Raw genomic sequence first — 15577 nt, forward strand, 5'->3', positions numbered from 1 at the left:
AATGCAGGCAACTATGAGCAGGAGTGCAGTAAACAAAGAAAGGAAGTGAAAAATCCAAAGGAAACGAGGGTGGTGAGAGGGAGGGGGGGAGGGAGGAGAAAATTTAACGGCTAAATGTAATTGCCAAAGTTAGAACTGGTCAATTGCCACAAGAAACAAAACTGCAAATCTTATGAAAATAACCATATGGGTTTTTTTTTTTTTTTTTAATCACTCAAGTTGTGGGAATTATTCTTAATACTCAATTAACACTAAACCTTTCAAAAGGTGTCACCAGCTTTTTAAGTCTAATACTGCTAGAAGGCTTATATCAAAGTGTATAACATTACCACCAAAAGCTATGAAGAGAGGCCAAAGGAAAAATAACAAAGCACTGAGAACAAAATCCAAAACAGAGAAAGTAGATAGGGAAGTAGAAAAATAAAAAGGAAGAAAAATAATAAGGAGTCAGAGGAGTACTGTCTGCCTCCACCAGGGTAACAGTTGTCAAGTATTTATCCCATCCTGCACAAGGGGGTTCCTAACTAGAGATAGGAAGGCCAGAGAAGGGGCCAAAAATAAAAGCACGCACTTACCCAATTTTTCTGATCCCACACACCACCTCTAAATATCTAAATATTTTTGACAGATACACATTCTAGAACCAGATATTTTATATGGCACTGAGTACCTAAAAATTACAAAATTCACATACTAAGGCCCTTGCATATCAAACACTCACAGACTGTATTTATCTTTCACATTCACACAAAGTATCATTATTTAATTACAATCAACAACAAAAAATGACAAAAACTGTCAGCCACTGGCAACCAAAAATGACAGCAAGAAGACAAAAAAAAAAACTTCCATAAAAAGCAGTCACAAGAACTCGAAGACACAGTAGTCTGGGGTCATTCAACAGAGGGGCAAAGAATACACCCTGGCAGGCTTTTAAGGCATATCCGTCTAGAGGAGGGAAAAATCTGATACTCAAAGGAAGAACCGTGACTCATCAAGAAAGGACAAACTCTTTAATGGCTCAATTTAGGAAGCAAGGAAATATGTAACACACTTTAGGATAACCTCCACTGGAAATTGGAAAAAAAAGGTAGTACCTAAAGAGATAATCCTGTTATTTGAGAAACTTAGCTCTTCTAAATAACTCATTCCTTGAGGTTTCTCCATACCCAAGTTTTGGTGCATAGCAAATGTGTCAATTTTATGCACAAAGCAAGTCATACACAAAACACGTTTGATCACTTGAACCAACAACTGAATTTCTAGGGTGCCTGGGTGGTTCAGTCAGTTAAGCTCCTGACTCTTGGTTTCAGCTCAGGTCATGATCTCGTGGTTGGTGAGTTCAAGCCCTGCATCCAGCTCTGCACTGACAGCATGGAGACTGCTTGGGATTCTCTCTCTCTCTCTCTCTCCCTCTCTGCTCCTCTCCCACGCACGTGTGTTCTCAAAATAAATAAACTTAAAAAAAAAATTAACTTTCTAATCTAAAAATATTAGGAAAAAACAGAAACTAAAATCGTCCCTCTTAAGTTAAGATACTTTAAGTTATGAAATTTTTACTTAGAAACTAAAACATAGAGTTTTAAGTCTCAACATCTTTTAGGATGCCTAAAGTAGTGAATTATAGTCCAAAGTACTAAATAACATGTAAGTATTATTTAATGTGCCTTAGTACTCTGTGATTTCAATCCAATCCCAACTGTTCCACATACAAGTGGGTAACATTATAGAATTATCAGAATTATATTTTCCAAGGCTTCATAATTAAAAAGTGAATTTATAACACTCAAAATTACCTACCTTTATAACTATAACCAATAGTGCTAAAATTCATTATTTTCAACCAGTTAAAATGTTACTTTGTTTTTTTTTTATTTCAAAATTTCCCAGTTGATTTTTAAGTTGTTTACATATTTATAGAAGCCTCAAGTAGGAAGTATATACAGAAAGTAGGTAAAGCTCACTAGTCAGTGGACTGCCAATACCACCACCTAGTGGCCAGAAATCTATAAAACCTTCAGTATTGAAGCAGGGTGGCTTTATCCACTGTTTAAAGCCATATGGGGAAAAAAAAACATTTTTAGATCTGAACAAATTTTGTTTGTGTGGTTCAAGCACGACTAAAAAGCCATATGGAAGTTGCACAGAAAGTTTATGGAGCATATGGAAATGCACCCTTTCAAACTATAATGGGATGATATAGTATAATGTGATTATTTTTCTTTGTTTATTCAAAACTATATGCTTTAAAGCCATGATGCTCTTTAGCTGTTTCACCAGAAATTCACTCTAAAGGAACTTTTCAAAGAGCAAGAACTCTCATGGTAAACTACGGTTGGGCTGGCCCTGCATGAATTTGGATGCAGTCCAAAGAAGGGGTATGATGTTAGACAATCTCTGCAGATGAACTGGATCTGGAGAAGTGGCATAGGAAGAGCTCCAGAACCACTCAGAATAACACTGAACCTCATGTGCCGGGCCATTCCTTGCCTTTGGGGTCCTCTCAACCACATGTGGGGAGGATCCCTTCACCTCATCAACTTACCAACTATATTCCACTGTGGCTTTCCTGGGTAGGGGGAAATGGCTGACAAGCAAAGCTAAAAACGACAAAATACCTTTAGTTGTACATCAATCTACTTGATTAATACCAATAACTCTTAGGGCGCCTGGGTGGCTCCGTCAGTTAAGCGTCCGACGTCGGCTCAGGTCATGATCTTGTGCTTTACGAGTTCGAGTCCCACGTCGGGTTCTGTACTAACGGCTCAGAGCCTGAAGCCTGCTTCAGATTTGGTGTCTCCCTCTCTCTCTCTGTACCCCCCCTGCTTGCACTCAGTCTGTCTCTCTCTCAAAAATAAATAAAAACATTAAAAAATATATATATAAAGAAAAAAAATACCAATAACTTTCAAATCAGTGCTTACTATGTATAAAATATGCCTATGACCAAGATGGAGAAACAGGGACCAGATTTACCCTCCCCCTTGAAACAACCAAAAAAACCCACCAAAAACAAAAATAAAGCCCCCACAAGCAAACCACATGAAAGGCTGGTTTTTAAGATGATGGATTCTGACAACAAAAGAGAGTGATCCCTGAGATACGAAACAAACTTAGCAAATCCTATCAGTAGCCCTGCTTACCACCTTGAGATTATCCAGGCCATAGCAGGAAGAGGGGGAGAAATAAAGTGGAGCCCAGGAGACCTCCTGAGTTGAGGAGACAGAGCTGAGAGTGTGAAGGGACAAAAGTGGCTAGAATTCATAGGACAGAGTATCAGAGAGGAGAGAGCAGCACAGAGAACTCCAAGGATGTAAAGAGGGTCACTCTAGAGTGTCAGGTAGAGGGATGACGGACACATCCATGTGGGGAAATTGTCAAAGGCCAAGGAAAGAACCATCCAGAAAGATTAGAGGAAACAGTGCCTGGTGCTCACGTGTGGCTGGTTAATTAGCCCTAGACTGAGCACTGTTCCAGACCCATTTACCAAATCATAAAAGACCCAATAGGATCAAACAGTTTTCAAGTAGCTTAACCACACACCAGAACAAAATTTAAGAAGCTTTATAAATATCCAACATGGTAAAATTCACAATGTCTGGCATCTAACCAAAGATTAGCAGGTATGCCAAGAGGCAAGAAATCATAAACTGTAATGAAGAGACTAATGAATCAATCAAAGCTGACTCATAACTGACAGACATGATAGAATTAGGACATAAAATAGATATCAAATAGCTACTAAAAACATAAATATTTTTAATTAAAACCGTATTGTGGGGGCACCTAGGTGGCTCAGTCAGTTGAGCATTTGATTCTTGACTTCAGCTCAGGTCATGATCCCAGGATCATGGGATAGAGCCCTGTGTCGGGCTCGGTGCTGAGTGTGAAGCCTGCTTAAGATTCTCTTTCTCTCTCCCTCTGCCCCTCTCCCCTGCCCGTGCTCTCTCTCTCTCTCTGTCTCAAAAAATAAAAAATAAATTAAAATAAGAAAGTAAATGTAAAATAAAAATATATGTTTAAAAAATGCATAAAACCGCCCTGTATATGTTTTTTTTTTTTAATTTTTTTTTAATGTTTATTTTTGAGAGAAAAAGAGACAGAGCATGAGTGGGGGAGGAGCGGAGAGAGAGGGAGACACAGAATCCAAAGCAGGGTCCCGGCTCTGAGCTATCAGCACAGAGCCCGACACAGGGTTCGAACCCACACTGTGAGATCATGACCTGAGCCGAAGTCGGACACTCAACCGACTGAGCCACCCAGGCGCCCCTGCCCTGCATATATTTTAAAAGTTAAACAGAGACATGCAATATATTTTTTCCAAAAGGCCCAAATCAAACATAGAGATACGAAACCTACAATGTGAGATGAAAAATGCACTGGATTGGAGTAACAACAAATTAGTCATTGTAAAAGGAAAGATCAGGAAGCTAGAAGGGCAGAAACTACCTTCCAAAAAAAACACACAGGGAAAAAGAAATTAAAAAAAAAAGAAAAGAACGTCACTGAGCTATGGAAGTATCAAGTGGCCTAATATATGGACCACAGAAGTCTCCAAAGGCAGGAAGTAACATAAAAAATATTTGAAGAAATAATGGATGAAAAACTTAATGAAAATGAAAACCCATAGATCCAAGAAATTCAACAAGGTCTAAACACAAGGAACAAAGAAAACTGCGCCGGCACATCATAATCTAACTGCTTAAAACCAGTGATAAAGAGAAATTAAAAAAAATTTTTTTTTAACGTTTATTTATTTTTGGGACAGAGAGAGACAGAGCATGAACGGGGAGGGGCAGAGAGAGGGGGAGACACAGAATCGGAAGCAGGCTCCAGGCTCTGAGCCGTCAGCCCAGAGCCTGACGCGGGGCTCAAACTCACGGACCGTGAGATCGTGACCTGAGCCGAAGTCGGACGCTCAACCGACTGAGCCACCCAGGCGCCCCGAGAAATTTTTAAATCAAAGAAAAAAAGTACCACACAAGTAAAGGGTGCTTGGAATAAACACTGTAACTAACAAAACGTTCAGGATAACACTCCAGGGTTACAATCATTCAATTTCTCCACAAGAAAGAACAGCTAGGAAGAAAAAAGAAAAAGAGTAGCTAGAAGCACACCAAGCACCTCACCTTAAAGAAAGAATGAATAGCAGCTGTGGCTTCACTGCGAATCCTCAGTATGGAACCCAGAGCATTAGTCCTGCACCTGAGGTGGGGATACTGTCTCAGATACTCCAGAGGATGCCTCTCTTTATATTTAAGAGGAAAAGCCTGCCAATAAATAGAAAAAACAAATTGAAAGCTAAGACATATGTTCTATAAAATCAGTTTCCAGAATATTTGTTAAATAGTAATGCTTTGTAACAAAATTTAAAGCTTTCTTTCTCTATTTCTTAATATAAGTGAACATGGTCCAATTAACTACAAGTTAATTGAATGGTGAGGTAGGAATCAGAGATGTGGTTTTGAATCCAGCTCTACTACTTATTAGGCATGGAACCTTGGGCAAAATTAGTATTGCTGAGTCTAATCTGTTATTTATCAAATTTCTATCCATTAGCTTATATCGGTCACCACTTACAAATAGAGAGATTAGGATATAATTATGCAAAAACAGTCCACTGTTTGGCACATAGGAGTTCAGAATATTGTAGATATTAAAGATTGTTTTCTACAGCTGTGTACACACAGCTGGCATTCAATTTTAAAATCACCCAAATGTCTTGAAAGCCCACAATCATTTATAATCAATTGGCACTGTTTTTCACTGTTTATCAACAAGTCTAAGAACATGAGGGTCAACAGCCTTCTGTCACTAGCAGAGTAGTGTATATTTCAAAACTTTCAAATTATGACTCTATGTAGAAATATTCCACCCTGTGAACATTCATGTTACAAGATTTAGAAGATAAAAACAAACTGTTCTAAACTTGTTCTAAAGAACAAAACCAAAGTTTCAATAAAAAAGATAGCAGAGAAACTATTTTAAATAAAAAAGCCAAACTGGTAGCTTATTACATATAGTCTTATCTATTTCTTTTAGTGTACATGCTAATTTATTTCATAATAGAAATAAGCACCATACCTACTGAAGTCAAAATATGACCACATTAATAGGTGTCTGGGGACTGCCTAGGGACCAGAATTCCCTAATGTCTGAATACTTACAAAATGACACTGAAATTAAGGGGAAGAGAAGGTGAGTGACAACCACAGAAGCCAAGAGAGAACGGCTTAAAAAGAGTAACACACATGACGCATTTTAATAATCATACACCCCTCTAAAAAAAGCAAAAACAAAAATGGTTACCATCTCCATTCCTCTCTGAATTCCAAATTATTTTTCACAGTCTACTTTTCAGAAACCTTAAAACCTGATTCCTGATTTTACATGTCAATTAGTATTTATTAGTATTATTAGAATTTCTTGGAAAACTATTCAGAAGGACATTTTTCAAAAAGGTGCCCATTTTCTTATTTCCTTATATTTATTTTCCTCCAATTATCCAAAAAAAAAAAATAAAAACGAATTAAAATGATGCAATTTCCCTATATTTCCTTGTGTTTTGTTCATCAAATACTTGGAAGACAAGTATAGCAAAACTACAGAGGAGTCAAATGGCTAGTACACAAATTCCAGCTGTGGCACTAGTCAGCAATATAACCTTGGGCAAGCCATGTCTCCTGCCTGGGCCTCATTTTCTCCAATTTCAGAAGATGGATTGCCAACCTATAATTTTATTCTCTCTAACCTCTTTATCAGGTGATGAATAAAAGCTACTAACAAGGAGTCTTGCAAAAACAGAAAAAATTCTGTTGGGACAGTATTTATCATGCTTGGGCTGAGCAAACATGTCTTAATGTAGGATTTCTTATCTTTCTTCAGCCCAAGCATGGTAAGTACTGTCTGACAGAATTTTCTGTGATAAGTTCTGTACCCACACTATCCAATATGGTAGCCAGCAGCTGCATGTGAAATGTATCTAATGTCACTGAGGAACTGATTTTATTACTTGATTTAATATTAAATTAATACTAAACAACTGCAGGTGGCTAGTGGCTACTATATTGGGACAACACAGTTCTAGATCCTGTAAAAGTGATTTCTAGGCAGGGCTTTCCTTAGAACACGTTCTCCCCAGCATGTCTCTGTCACTGAAGTTAACTGGGCATGCTTCTAAATGTGGCAAGTTTTAATTATGACAGGTGTCCAAAGAGATGTATAGATTAATACTTTGCTTTCAGTCATAAAATTCAGCCATTTACATACTGTTTGCTATGTTCTCTACATTCCTCAGGCTCCACAGCCTGTTTCAATTATCTGGGAAGTCACAACTGAAACATGTTCTAAGTGCCACCTTCCCAATAATCACACTTAAAACAGATTGCTGTTTTAAATTAAGCCTAAATAGTCTCCATAAAAGTATCACGAAGCATACCTTGGCATCACAATTTCCAACAATTTCAATTTTTTCTGCCTTCAGTTCCACATTCTGCTTTTTGGATGGACTTTTCACCAGCTGCCCTTGAACTTCCACAGAACTCCCAAAAGCCAGTTCTCTATAGTAACAAAAAACAGCATAAACAAGATATCATTATACAGAACGTTCATTTTATTTTTTTTTATTTTTATTTTTTTTAAATTTTTTTTTTTTTCAACGTTTATTTATTTTTGGGACAGAGAGAGACAGAGCATGAACGGGGGAGGGGCAGAGACAGAGGGAGACACAGAATCGGAAACAGGCTCCAGGCTCTGAGCCATCAGCCCAGAGCCCGACGCGGGGCTCGAACTCACGGACCGCGAGATCGTGACCTGGCTGAAGTCGGACGCTTAACCAACTGCGCCACCCAGGCGCCCCACAGAACGTTCATTTTAATACAAAACTTGCTATCAGAACATTACAGTATTTAATGATAGAGGTTTCACCCTTAAATGGGCAGCAAATAATTAAGAGAGACTGAAGCAAAGGATAAGTAGGGGATATTATTATGTGAAGATGTTAAAAAAAAAGAAAGGTCTGGGAGCGCCTGGGTGGCTCAGTCAGTTAGTTCAGCATCTGACTCTTGATTTCAGCTTAGGTCATGTTCTCGCTTGTGGGATTGAGCCCAGCGTCGGGCTCCATGCTAATACCACAAAGCCTGCTTGGGATTATCTCTCTCTCCCTTTCTCTGTCCCTCCCCCACTTGCACTGTCTTTCTCTCAAAATAAAAACACAAGCTTTAAAAAAATAAAAAAGAAAGGCCTGAGCTTGAAGGATCTTGATTCCAAGTATTTGACTTAGCCTTAAAGCTTTGAAAAGCAGGTTTGTTTAGAAAGATCACTCTGGGGTGCCTAAGGGACTCAGTTGGTTGAGCATCCAACTTTGGCTCAGGTCATGATCTCATGGTTCGTGAGTTCAAGCCCCACATCAGGCGTGCTGCTGTCAGTGTAGAGCCCACTTCAGACCCTTTGTCTCCCTCTCTCTCTCAAAAATAAACATTAAAAAAAATATGTGAACATTGGATTAGGGAAAAGGGGAGCAAAGGAGATGAAAAAAAGATTCTTTTGTTAAAAAAATAAAAAACTCACCTACTGTCAAAGCTTGAATCAGCTACAACTTGAAGGCTTTCCAAAGATGATCCATCATTTATATGCAGGAATAACACTTCCTTCTGGGATCGGACTGAACGAATCCAACCCTAATGAAGAAAAATTTCTAAATGTGAGTTTAAAACATGTAAATATTTTACATTTTCATTACACATGCACACACAAGACTAAATGGAAAAAAAAAAGTCCTCAGTCCTGCCTTAACAAATCAATTGCTTTTAGCATATATAATTCAATAGGATTCTTATCTCAGGGAGATACAGCTTTGGCATTCCACCTTTTTGTTTTGTTAATATAAAACTCATCATTCTCAGGGGCACCTGGGTGGCTCAGTTGGTTGAGCGTTCAGGTTGGTTTTGGCTCAGGTCATATCACCACAGTTCGTGAGTTCAAGTCCCACATCAGGCTTCACACTCTCTCTCCCTGCCCTCCCCTGCTTATTCTGTCTCTCTCTCAAAATAAATAAATAAACTTAATTTAAAAAACAAAAAAACAAAAAAACCTCATCATTCTGAATACATGCCTAACGTTCCATTAGGCCGATGAGCCTAATTCATATAATCAATTTCCCCAATATTGACTCTTCCAGGTATTCATTCCAGGTGATAATAATATGGCACATTATTTGGGTCCCTGTCTCCTTTTATATTAAGCTCCCAGGAGGGAAATTATGTAGTTATAGAACAGAAACATCTTCATTGGATTTTTCCTTTTATAAAATATCACACAGACTTCTCAAAAAGCTTTTCACTGTGACATATATTTAGTACATAAGCTTTCAAAGACACTGTGAATTTAAATGACAGGTGAGTACAAATGAGGTCTTCTAGTAGTAACACTAAAACCAGTAACACTAAAAACAGCTCTCACAGATCACATCCAACTTAAATTTAACTAGCACAGAAGAGACAATATTCTTCTAGCAGACACTGAAAAACTGTGAACAACTGATTGTGTTTGATTATCAGACATGCTTGGGAAAAGCGAGAGGATTCTATTTAGAAAAACTGTATTGACCCTTACTTTGTGTTCCCACCACACCCTACGGACAACGCTATTAAAGCTCTCCCATTACTTATTCATATGTCTATCATATTGTGAAGGTTTAAGAACCATGCTTTAGTGGCTTTGAAGGCCATTGTCAGGGACACAGTAGATAGTTCGTTAATGGTTTTCAGTGAAAGGATATCTACCATGCACTAAAAATCTATGTGACAAATGTTTTACTACCTTCTTCATATACTATCTCATCTTTTTCTCACAACAGCTCTGTGGATTATCATTATAACCTGTCTCACAAGTGAAGAACCTCGGTTCAGAGAAGTCAAATAAGTTGTCAAAGGTCACACTGCTGGTAGACAGAGCCTGAATTTGGACCCAGGTCTACCAGAAAGCCCTTGGTCTTTTTCTAGGGCTACACTGAAAAAAAGTGTAAATTGCCTGTCTCCTATACAAGGCCTTTCACAACCGAGTGTGCCCTTTCTGGTTTCACCTCCCCACATTTCCCTGATGGCAGCGGCTCTTTGGTTATGTTTAATCAATAGTAATTCCTAAAGCACCACTGTCTTGCTTTTCACTTGTTAGTAAAAGTTAACATTTGTGGAGCAGTGTTTAATGTGCTTCTGCTCTAAGCTCTTTATAAATATTTTACACTTAATCCTTACAAGAACTTAATGAAGTGAATATTCTCATTTTAGAAATGAAGAACATATTAAGTAAGTTAGGACAACCTCTCTAAATAATTAAAATCACAGTTCCCAAGGAGTAGAGCTAGAATTCAAATACAGTTCTCAGTTCAAAGTTCATGTTATCAAGCTTTTCTGGAATGTGATCTCCACCCCATCCCCAGTTCCTCTCCCTGAGGAACATATCCTTCAGGACTCAAGTGAAATGTCACTTAACACAAGAAGTCTTCCTTGACCTCACATAGTTAAGGATGTCCCTGTTTTCTCAAAGTTCCTCATTCCACTAATACTTATCACGTTGCCCCAATTACTTGTCTTAGTCATTAGACCAAGGCTGTCCCACAAACATATAATGTGAGCCATATATGTAATTTTGCTTGTTTTAGTGGTCACACTAAAAAGTAGACAGGTACACTTAATTTTAATATTCTAACCCATTCTGCCAACATTGTCAACGTGTAATCAATATATATATTGAGATATTTTGTATTCTTTTGTTCTCCAAAATTGGTGTGTATTTTAAATTTACAGTTACCCTTCAATGTGGACTAGCCACATTTTAAGAGCTCAGTGCCACAAATGACAGGTAGCTACTATCTTAGACCACACAGCATTAAAATGAAAGCCTCTGATCTAGGCAGTAGCTTTTGTTCTTTTTATCTTTGCATCCTTTCTTGACTACCACTTAGAAGGGATCATTAATGTATGTATGTCAAATTAATAGATGAATACAAGAAAAGGGCTTGATTTGGATCATGGAAAAAACATGAAACCCCCCAAAAATGCAGAGGAGTCATACTGCTAAAAATCAAAGAATTCGAGGACAACAAAAATAACTGCAGCAGTGTTTCAGCAACTGAAAAGGGTCAAACCACCTTGCTTGGTCTACTCCCTTAAAGGAAAATCTTCTCTGTAGAGCTGCTGCAAATACTAGCAAGAGAAATAATAGCAGTTAACATTGATTGACTGTGGGCCACTGTTCTAAATGTCATAATACCTGTCATCTCACTTAATCTTCACCATTCTATGAGGTTAAGGCTATTATTAGCTTCATTGCCATAAGAAGCAAACGGGTTTAGAGGAGAGAAGAGACCATAATTACTATTATAGAAGAGACCCATAATTAATGAGCCACTAAGTGCCACAGATTTGAACCTAGTCACCCTGACTCCAGAGTTGTTTCAAACCGCTACACTCTACTCTTTCTCCTATGTATTAAACATACATTATGTGCAAACCCTTTTTTCGGCCTCAGGGTGGTTAAGAGTTGAATAAAAGCCATTGTTTAGTTGAACATATATTTACTGTAAGACATGGGAATACCAAGACCGGTAAGACATGGTGTCCGCTCTCATGGAGCTAGCTCAAGGCAACCGCTATGTAACTGTGGTTATTCGTTATGAGGGATAAAGGAAAAGAAGCTCGTACGTTTCTTCTGCCGTATAACTAACAAGTTTACAGGTAATGCTCTGGTACCGTGAAAGCAAAGTTCCAGCACGTCACAGTCAATCCCAACAGTTCTGCGCAAACTAACGATAGGAAAGGAAAGGAGAAAAGTGTGAACGCACACGATGGCCAACATTTCCTCCTTTCTCTGCCTGTCGTTTTGTCTGACCTGACAAGGTAAGCCTAGACACGGAGGTGGCATGTAAGTTACTAAAAAGAAAAACCCATCCCCTTCCCATACACCAACCTGGACCTTAACGCGCTCCCCATTCGTGCTCCGGGCCCCGAGCGCGTCCCGAACGCTCAGTCTGGCGGAAGGTTTGTGTCTCGGGCAGGGGGCTGAGGTGCAGGAGCGCAGGGCTCGGAGCAGGCACCGGGCCCCGAACATCGCGCTGCTGCCGCAAGCTCTCCTCGGGACCAGCACGGATCCCGGCGGGTGAGCACTTTGCCTGTGGAACCCTCCCCTACTATCGACTGTTCCCAGATTCTGGACCGCAGCCCTGCACTCACGCGCTCCACACCTCCTACCCCTAACCCCGGCTGCTCCCTTCCCCTTCAGGGGCTCCAGCTGTGTCCCCACCACCTCCCCGCCGCTTCCCTCTCCGCAGACAGGGAGGAGCGGAGACAACACAGCCAGCTGCCTAAGCCTAAAATACCACGCGCCTTAGCCAGTAGAGACACTTCAGGGACCCGCGTCTTTTCCAAACCCACAGACCACACCGCCTCCCCCAGCTGAAACACGCGCGGCCGCCGCCCCTACGCCGCAAGCCAACGTCAACGTCAACGTCATCACGCTACAAGGAGACCAAGAAGGAGCGTGCGCACTGGTGACTCCAGTTTACGGAGGGGGCGGGCCGAAGGCAGGGGCTGGCTGAGCAGGGGAGGAGGCGGGGCCAGGAGCTAAAGCATTCTTGTTGCATGTAGGTATTGTTGCTGGAGCAACTGAGGAGCACAGCTGGGATGAGGTCTGAAAGGTCTTCATTTCTACAGCTTCCAGTTGATGCTGAAGGACACTGAGAGGCAAGGAGTGACTGATGCACAGGGAAAGCCTCCAGGAGACTTAGTTGTTGAGAGGATTAGCCTGAGGATATCGGCCATTCCTGAGTTCTGAGCACAAAGACGAGACACAGACCCTTGCTTAAGTCACAGTTGTGTGGTATCAGACATCTAAACAGACAAGTGCATAAGAGTGATAGGATGCCAGAGATGGCTTACTGGAGAAGGTAACCCTCTGACGACTGAAGAGTAACTTGAAGGGACTTTGTTTATGCAATTCAGAGAAGGCACGACAGTGTGAAGATGTTGGGGAGAGGCTAGAGGGAATGTTGGCCATTGCCTGCCAGAATCTTCAAATCTCTTTTTTCCAACACAGTTATCTGCATTTGTTTGACCAGGAAACAATGACCCTTTTAAGTTTGTCCCCCCACCACCAATTAAAAAAAAATTCTGTAATTCAGTGACAATCATGAAAAGGTTTCTATCTAATTAAAAGAAAGAAGGGCTAATAACATAAAGTTGCTGCTATTATTATGCCCATTTTATAGATACGGGAACTTGGGCACAGGAAAGTGAAATGACTTAGTCAAGGATATATATCCTATAAGTGTGAGATTTAAACTTAGAAACTCTGGCTCCATGCACTAAACTATTATGCTATATACAATGTCTCAAGGTGGGAAATAAAATCATGGTCCCTTCCACCAAGAAGCTCATGGCCTGGACCTAGGAAATGGCAAACAAACAAATTATTGCAATATAAACCAATAAGTTCACATAAATATATGAGCCACGTGGAGTGGTAGTCTAGAGAAGGAAATAAGGTGAGTTTTTTTGAGGAGAATCAGAATTTTGCAATGCTGGGATGTAAGAAAGAGTATTTCCTGCCAGAAGGTAGGCAGGAAAGGTTGCCAGGAGGGCAAACAGCCTGGAATAATTGTAAAACTGTTCTCAAGACAGACTGAAAAATATCTCCCACAAAAATACCATAGTTCTTGGACACTTCTTGAACCTTGCAAAAAGAATATTGAGGGACACTTGGCTGGCTCAGTTGGGAGAGGATGTGACTCTTGATCTTGGAGTCATGAGTTCGAGCCCCACATTTGGCATAGAGATTGCTTAAGTAAAAAAAAAAATTTAAATATGGAAATGTCCAAATACCTTCAGAATTATGTAACTTTGGGCCTTTAACAAAAAAATAAGCATGGCTTTAGTGTATTGGCTACAAAATCTGGGAAGAACTCAATCACAGCAATAACATGTTTTTCGGTTCAAATCTCCTCTTTGACTATGCCTACCTTGCCTAAGGGTTGAAAAGTAGTGGCCAACTGGCTCACTTCCTACCCAGGCTGTTTTTCTGTCTTGCCTTCTTTTTCCACCCCTTCTCCGTCAATTGTAAGAACTATGGTTTCTCAGGAAGTGAGGAACCTGACTTCCTTTACCCTCTTACTTACTGCCTGTTTAAGCCAAAGGGTTAGTTAATTTCTAAGCAGGGACCAGTGCCTACTAGTATGATGAAGACAAGGGAAGCCAGTGGGTGTAACTGAAAAGTAGCAGTAGTTAACTGAAAATGTATACAACTGAAAGTCAACTATAGCAATCATGTGTCTGGTGCTAAGTTCAAACCACTCCATGTATTTATCTTGTGTTATATCAAATCGTGTTTTCTTATTTTTATTTTCAGTGTTGGAATGACACTGCTGTTTTTTAGATTTGTCACCTTTCAGACAGTAGCCAGAATGATCTTTCCAAAATTAATATATTACTATGCTGGTAATAATAGTGCTATAAAATGCTTCCTATGTGCTAGGAAGTTTTCACATATGAACTCAATCCACACAATATCCTTCTGAAGTACGGTTAGCATCATCATCCCCAGTTTCCAAAGGAGAAACTGAAGCTTGGAGAGGTTTCGAGCTTCTACCAAGTTACACTGGCAGTCTGGCACCAGAGTCCATTCTCTTCCCCACTTGTTACTCCAGTGATTAAACCGCTCTTCAGTGGCTGCCCCTACAACATAAAGAGGACTTGTCTTCTTTAGCATGCCTACCGGGCTCTCTATGATTCTAGGAGTTCCCTGAGGTGCCCTGGAGTGAGGAACAGAAGTGAAATGTCCTTATTGTTACCTTTTGATAATACGGGTCTGGGCAATGAACACTGTCAGCATTACTTGTCAGCTTTAGAGAACGTTTTAATCAGGCTCAGCATGACAGGTTTTAGCTTAACTTGCAAAGCTTCAGGACTTCTAAAAAGCAGGCATCACTCTGATACCCAATGTGGTCATAAAATACAACTGCGTATTCAGGGTTTTCATTATGCTTGAATCCACTCATGAAACTTGCAACACCCAAAATTTGATTTCAAGGTCATGACCTCAAAACATAGAGGAACATAGTATTTGATGCAGAAATTATGGAGACATTAGGTGTAGACAAGGATTGGATGAATAGTGTAAAGGATCCCGGGTTTCTCTGAAGAAGCTAACAAGGGTGAATACGGTTTAACTTGAAAAATGGAAAGGCACAGGCACAAAGGAGAATAAGAAGACGCATTTGTAGTTTGGAACCTTCGGGAAAGCAGCTCATAATTATAAAGAGAAGCTGACAAGCAAGTGGTCAACAAAAGGAAAAGACACAATAGTAACCAAATGTTGAGGGAGCAAGGTGGTTTCCCTAGAGAGAGAAAGGTGGTTTTCCTAGCGGTTTTCCAGGATCTGCACTTTCCTAGAGGAAGTGACATCTAAGTTGAGCCAAAGGATGAGTAACAGCCAGGAAGAAGGGAATTGTATGTGATAAAGAGAATTGACATCGTTCTAGATAATGATCTGGGTAGATCACATATGTAAACATTCCTTGAGCTAT

The 15577-nt window shown here is 39.9% G+C and overlaps 1 protein-coding gene and 1 long non-coding RNA gene across 10 annotated transcripts in view; one reads left to right on the plus strand and one right to left on the minus strand.

Annotated features, from left to right (window-relative positions):
* The window catches only part of NARS2 (asparaginyl-tRNA synthetase 2, mitochondrial), a 139646-nt gene extending 127147 nt beyond the window's left edge, over window positions 1–12499 (minus strand). For 3 of the 8 annotated variants that reach the window (XR_015241125.1, XM_086678423.1, XM_086678419.1), the window contains exons 1-4: window positions 11968–12499; window positions 8569–8678; window positions 7439–7559; window positions 5130–5270 (exon numbers count right to left, since the gene is read on the minus strand). Coding sequence is in view for 5 of the 8 variants with exons in the window: in XM_086678423.1 (XP_086534549.1) it covers window positions 5130–5270; window positions 7439–7559; window positions 8569–8678; window positions 11968–12108 (513 nt within the window). In the remaining 3 variants the exon portion in view is untranslated. Of the gene's footprint in view, window positions 1–5129; window positions 5271–7438; window positions 7560–8568; window positions 8679–11967 lie in introns of those variants that run through there. The other 5 variants (XM_086678418.1, XM_025928967.2, XM_086678420.1 and 2 more) reach the window with 4 other exon arrangements.
* Window positions 11775–13183, plus strand: LOC147576780 (uncharacterized). Of its 2 annotated transcripts, none has more exons than XR_015241127.1 (3): window positions 11775–11897; window positions 12329–12547; window positions 12645–13183. It is a non-coding gene; the product is annotated as an uncharacterized LOC147576780 (long non-coding RNA). The 2 variants fall into 2 exon arrangements; XR_015241126.1 differs by lacking the exon at window positions 11775–11897 and adding an exon at window positions 11923–12156.
* Window positions 13184–15577: the final 2394 nt, after the last annotated feature.

Source organism: Puma concolor, chromosome D1 (assembly GCF_028749965.1).
Source record: "Puma concolor isolate L17-30 chromosome D1, mPumCon1.1.hap2, whole genome shotgun sequence".
Taxonomy (NCBI): domain Eukaryota; kingdom Metazoa; phylum Chordata; class Mammalia; order Carnivora; family Felidae; genus Puma; species Puma concolor.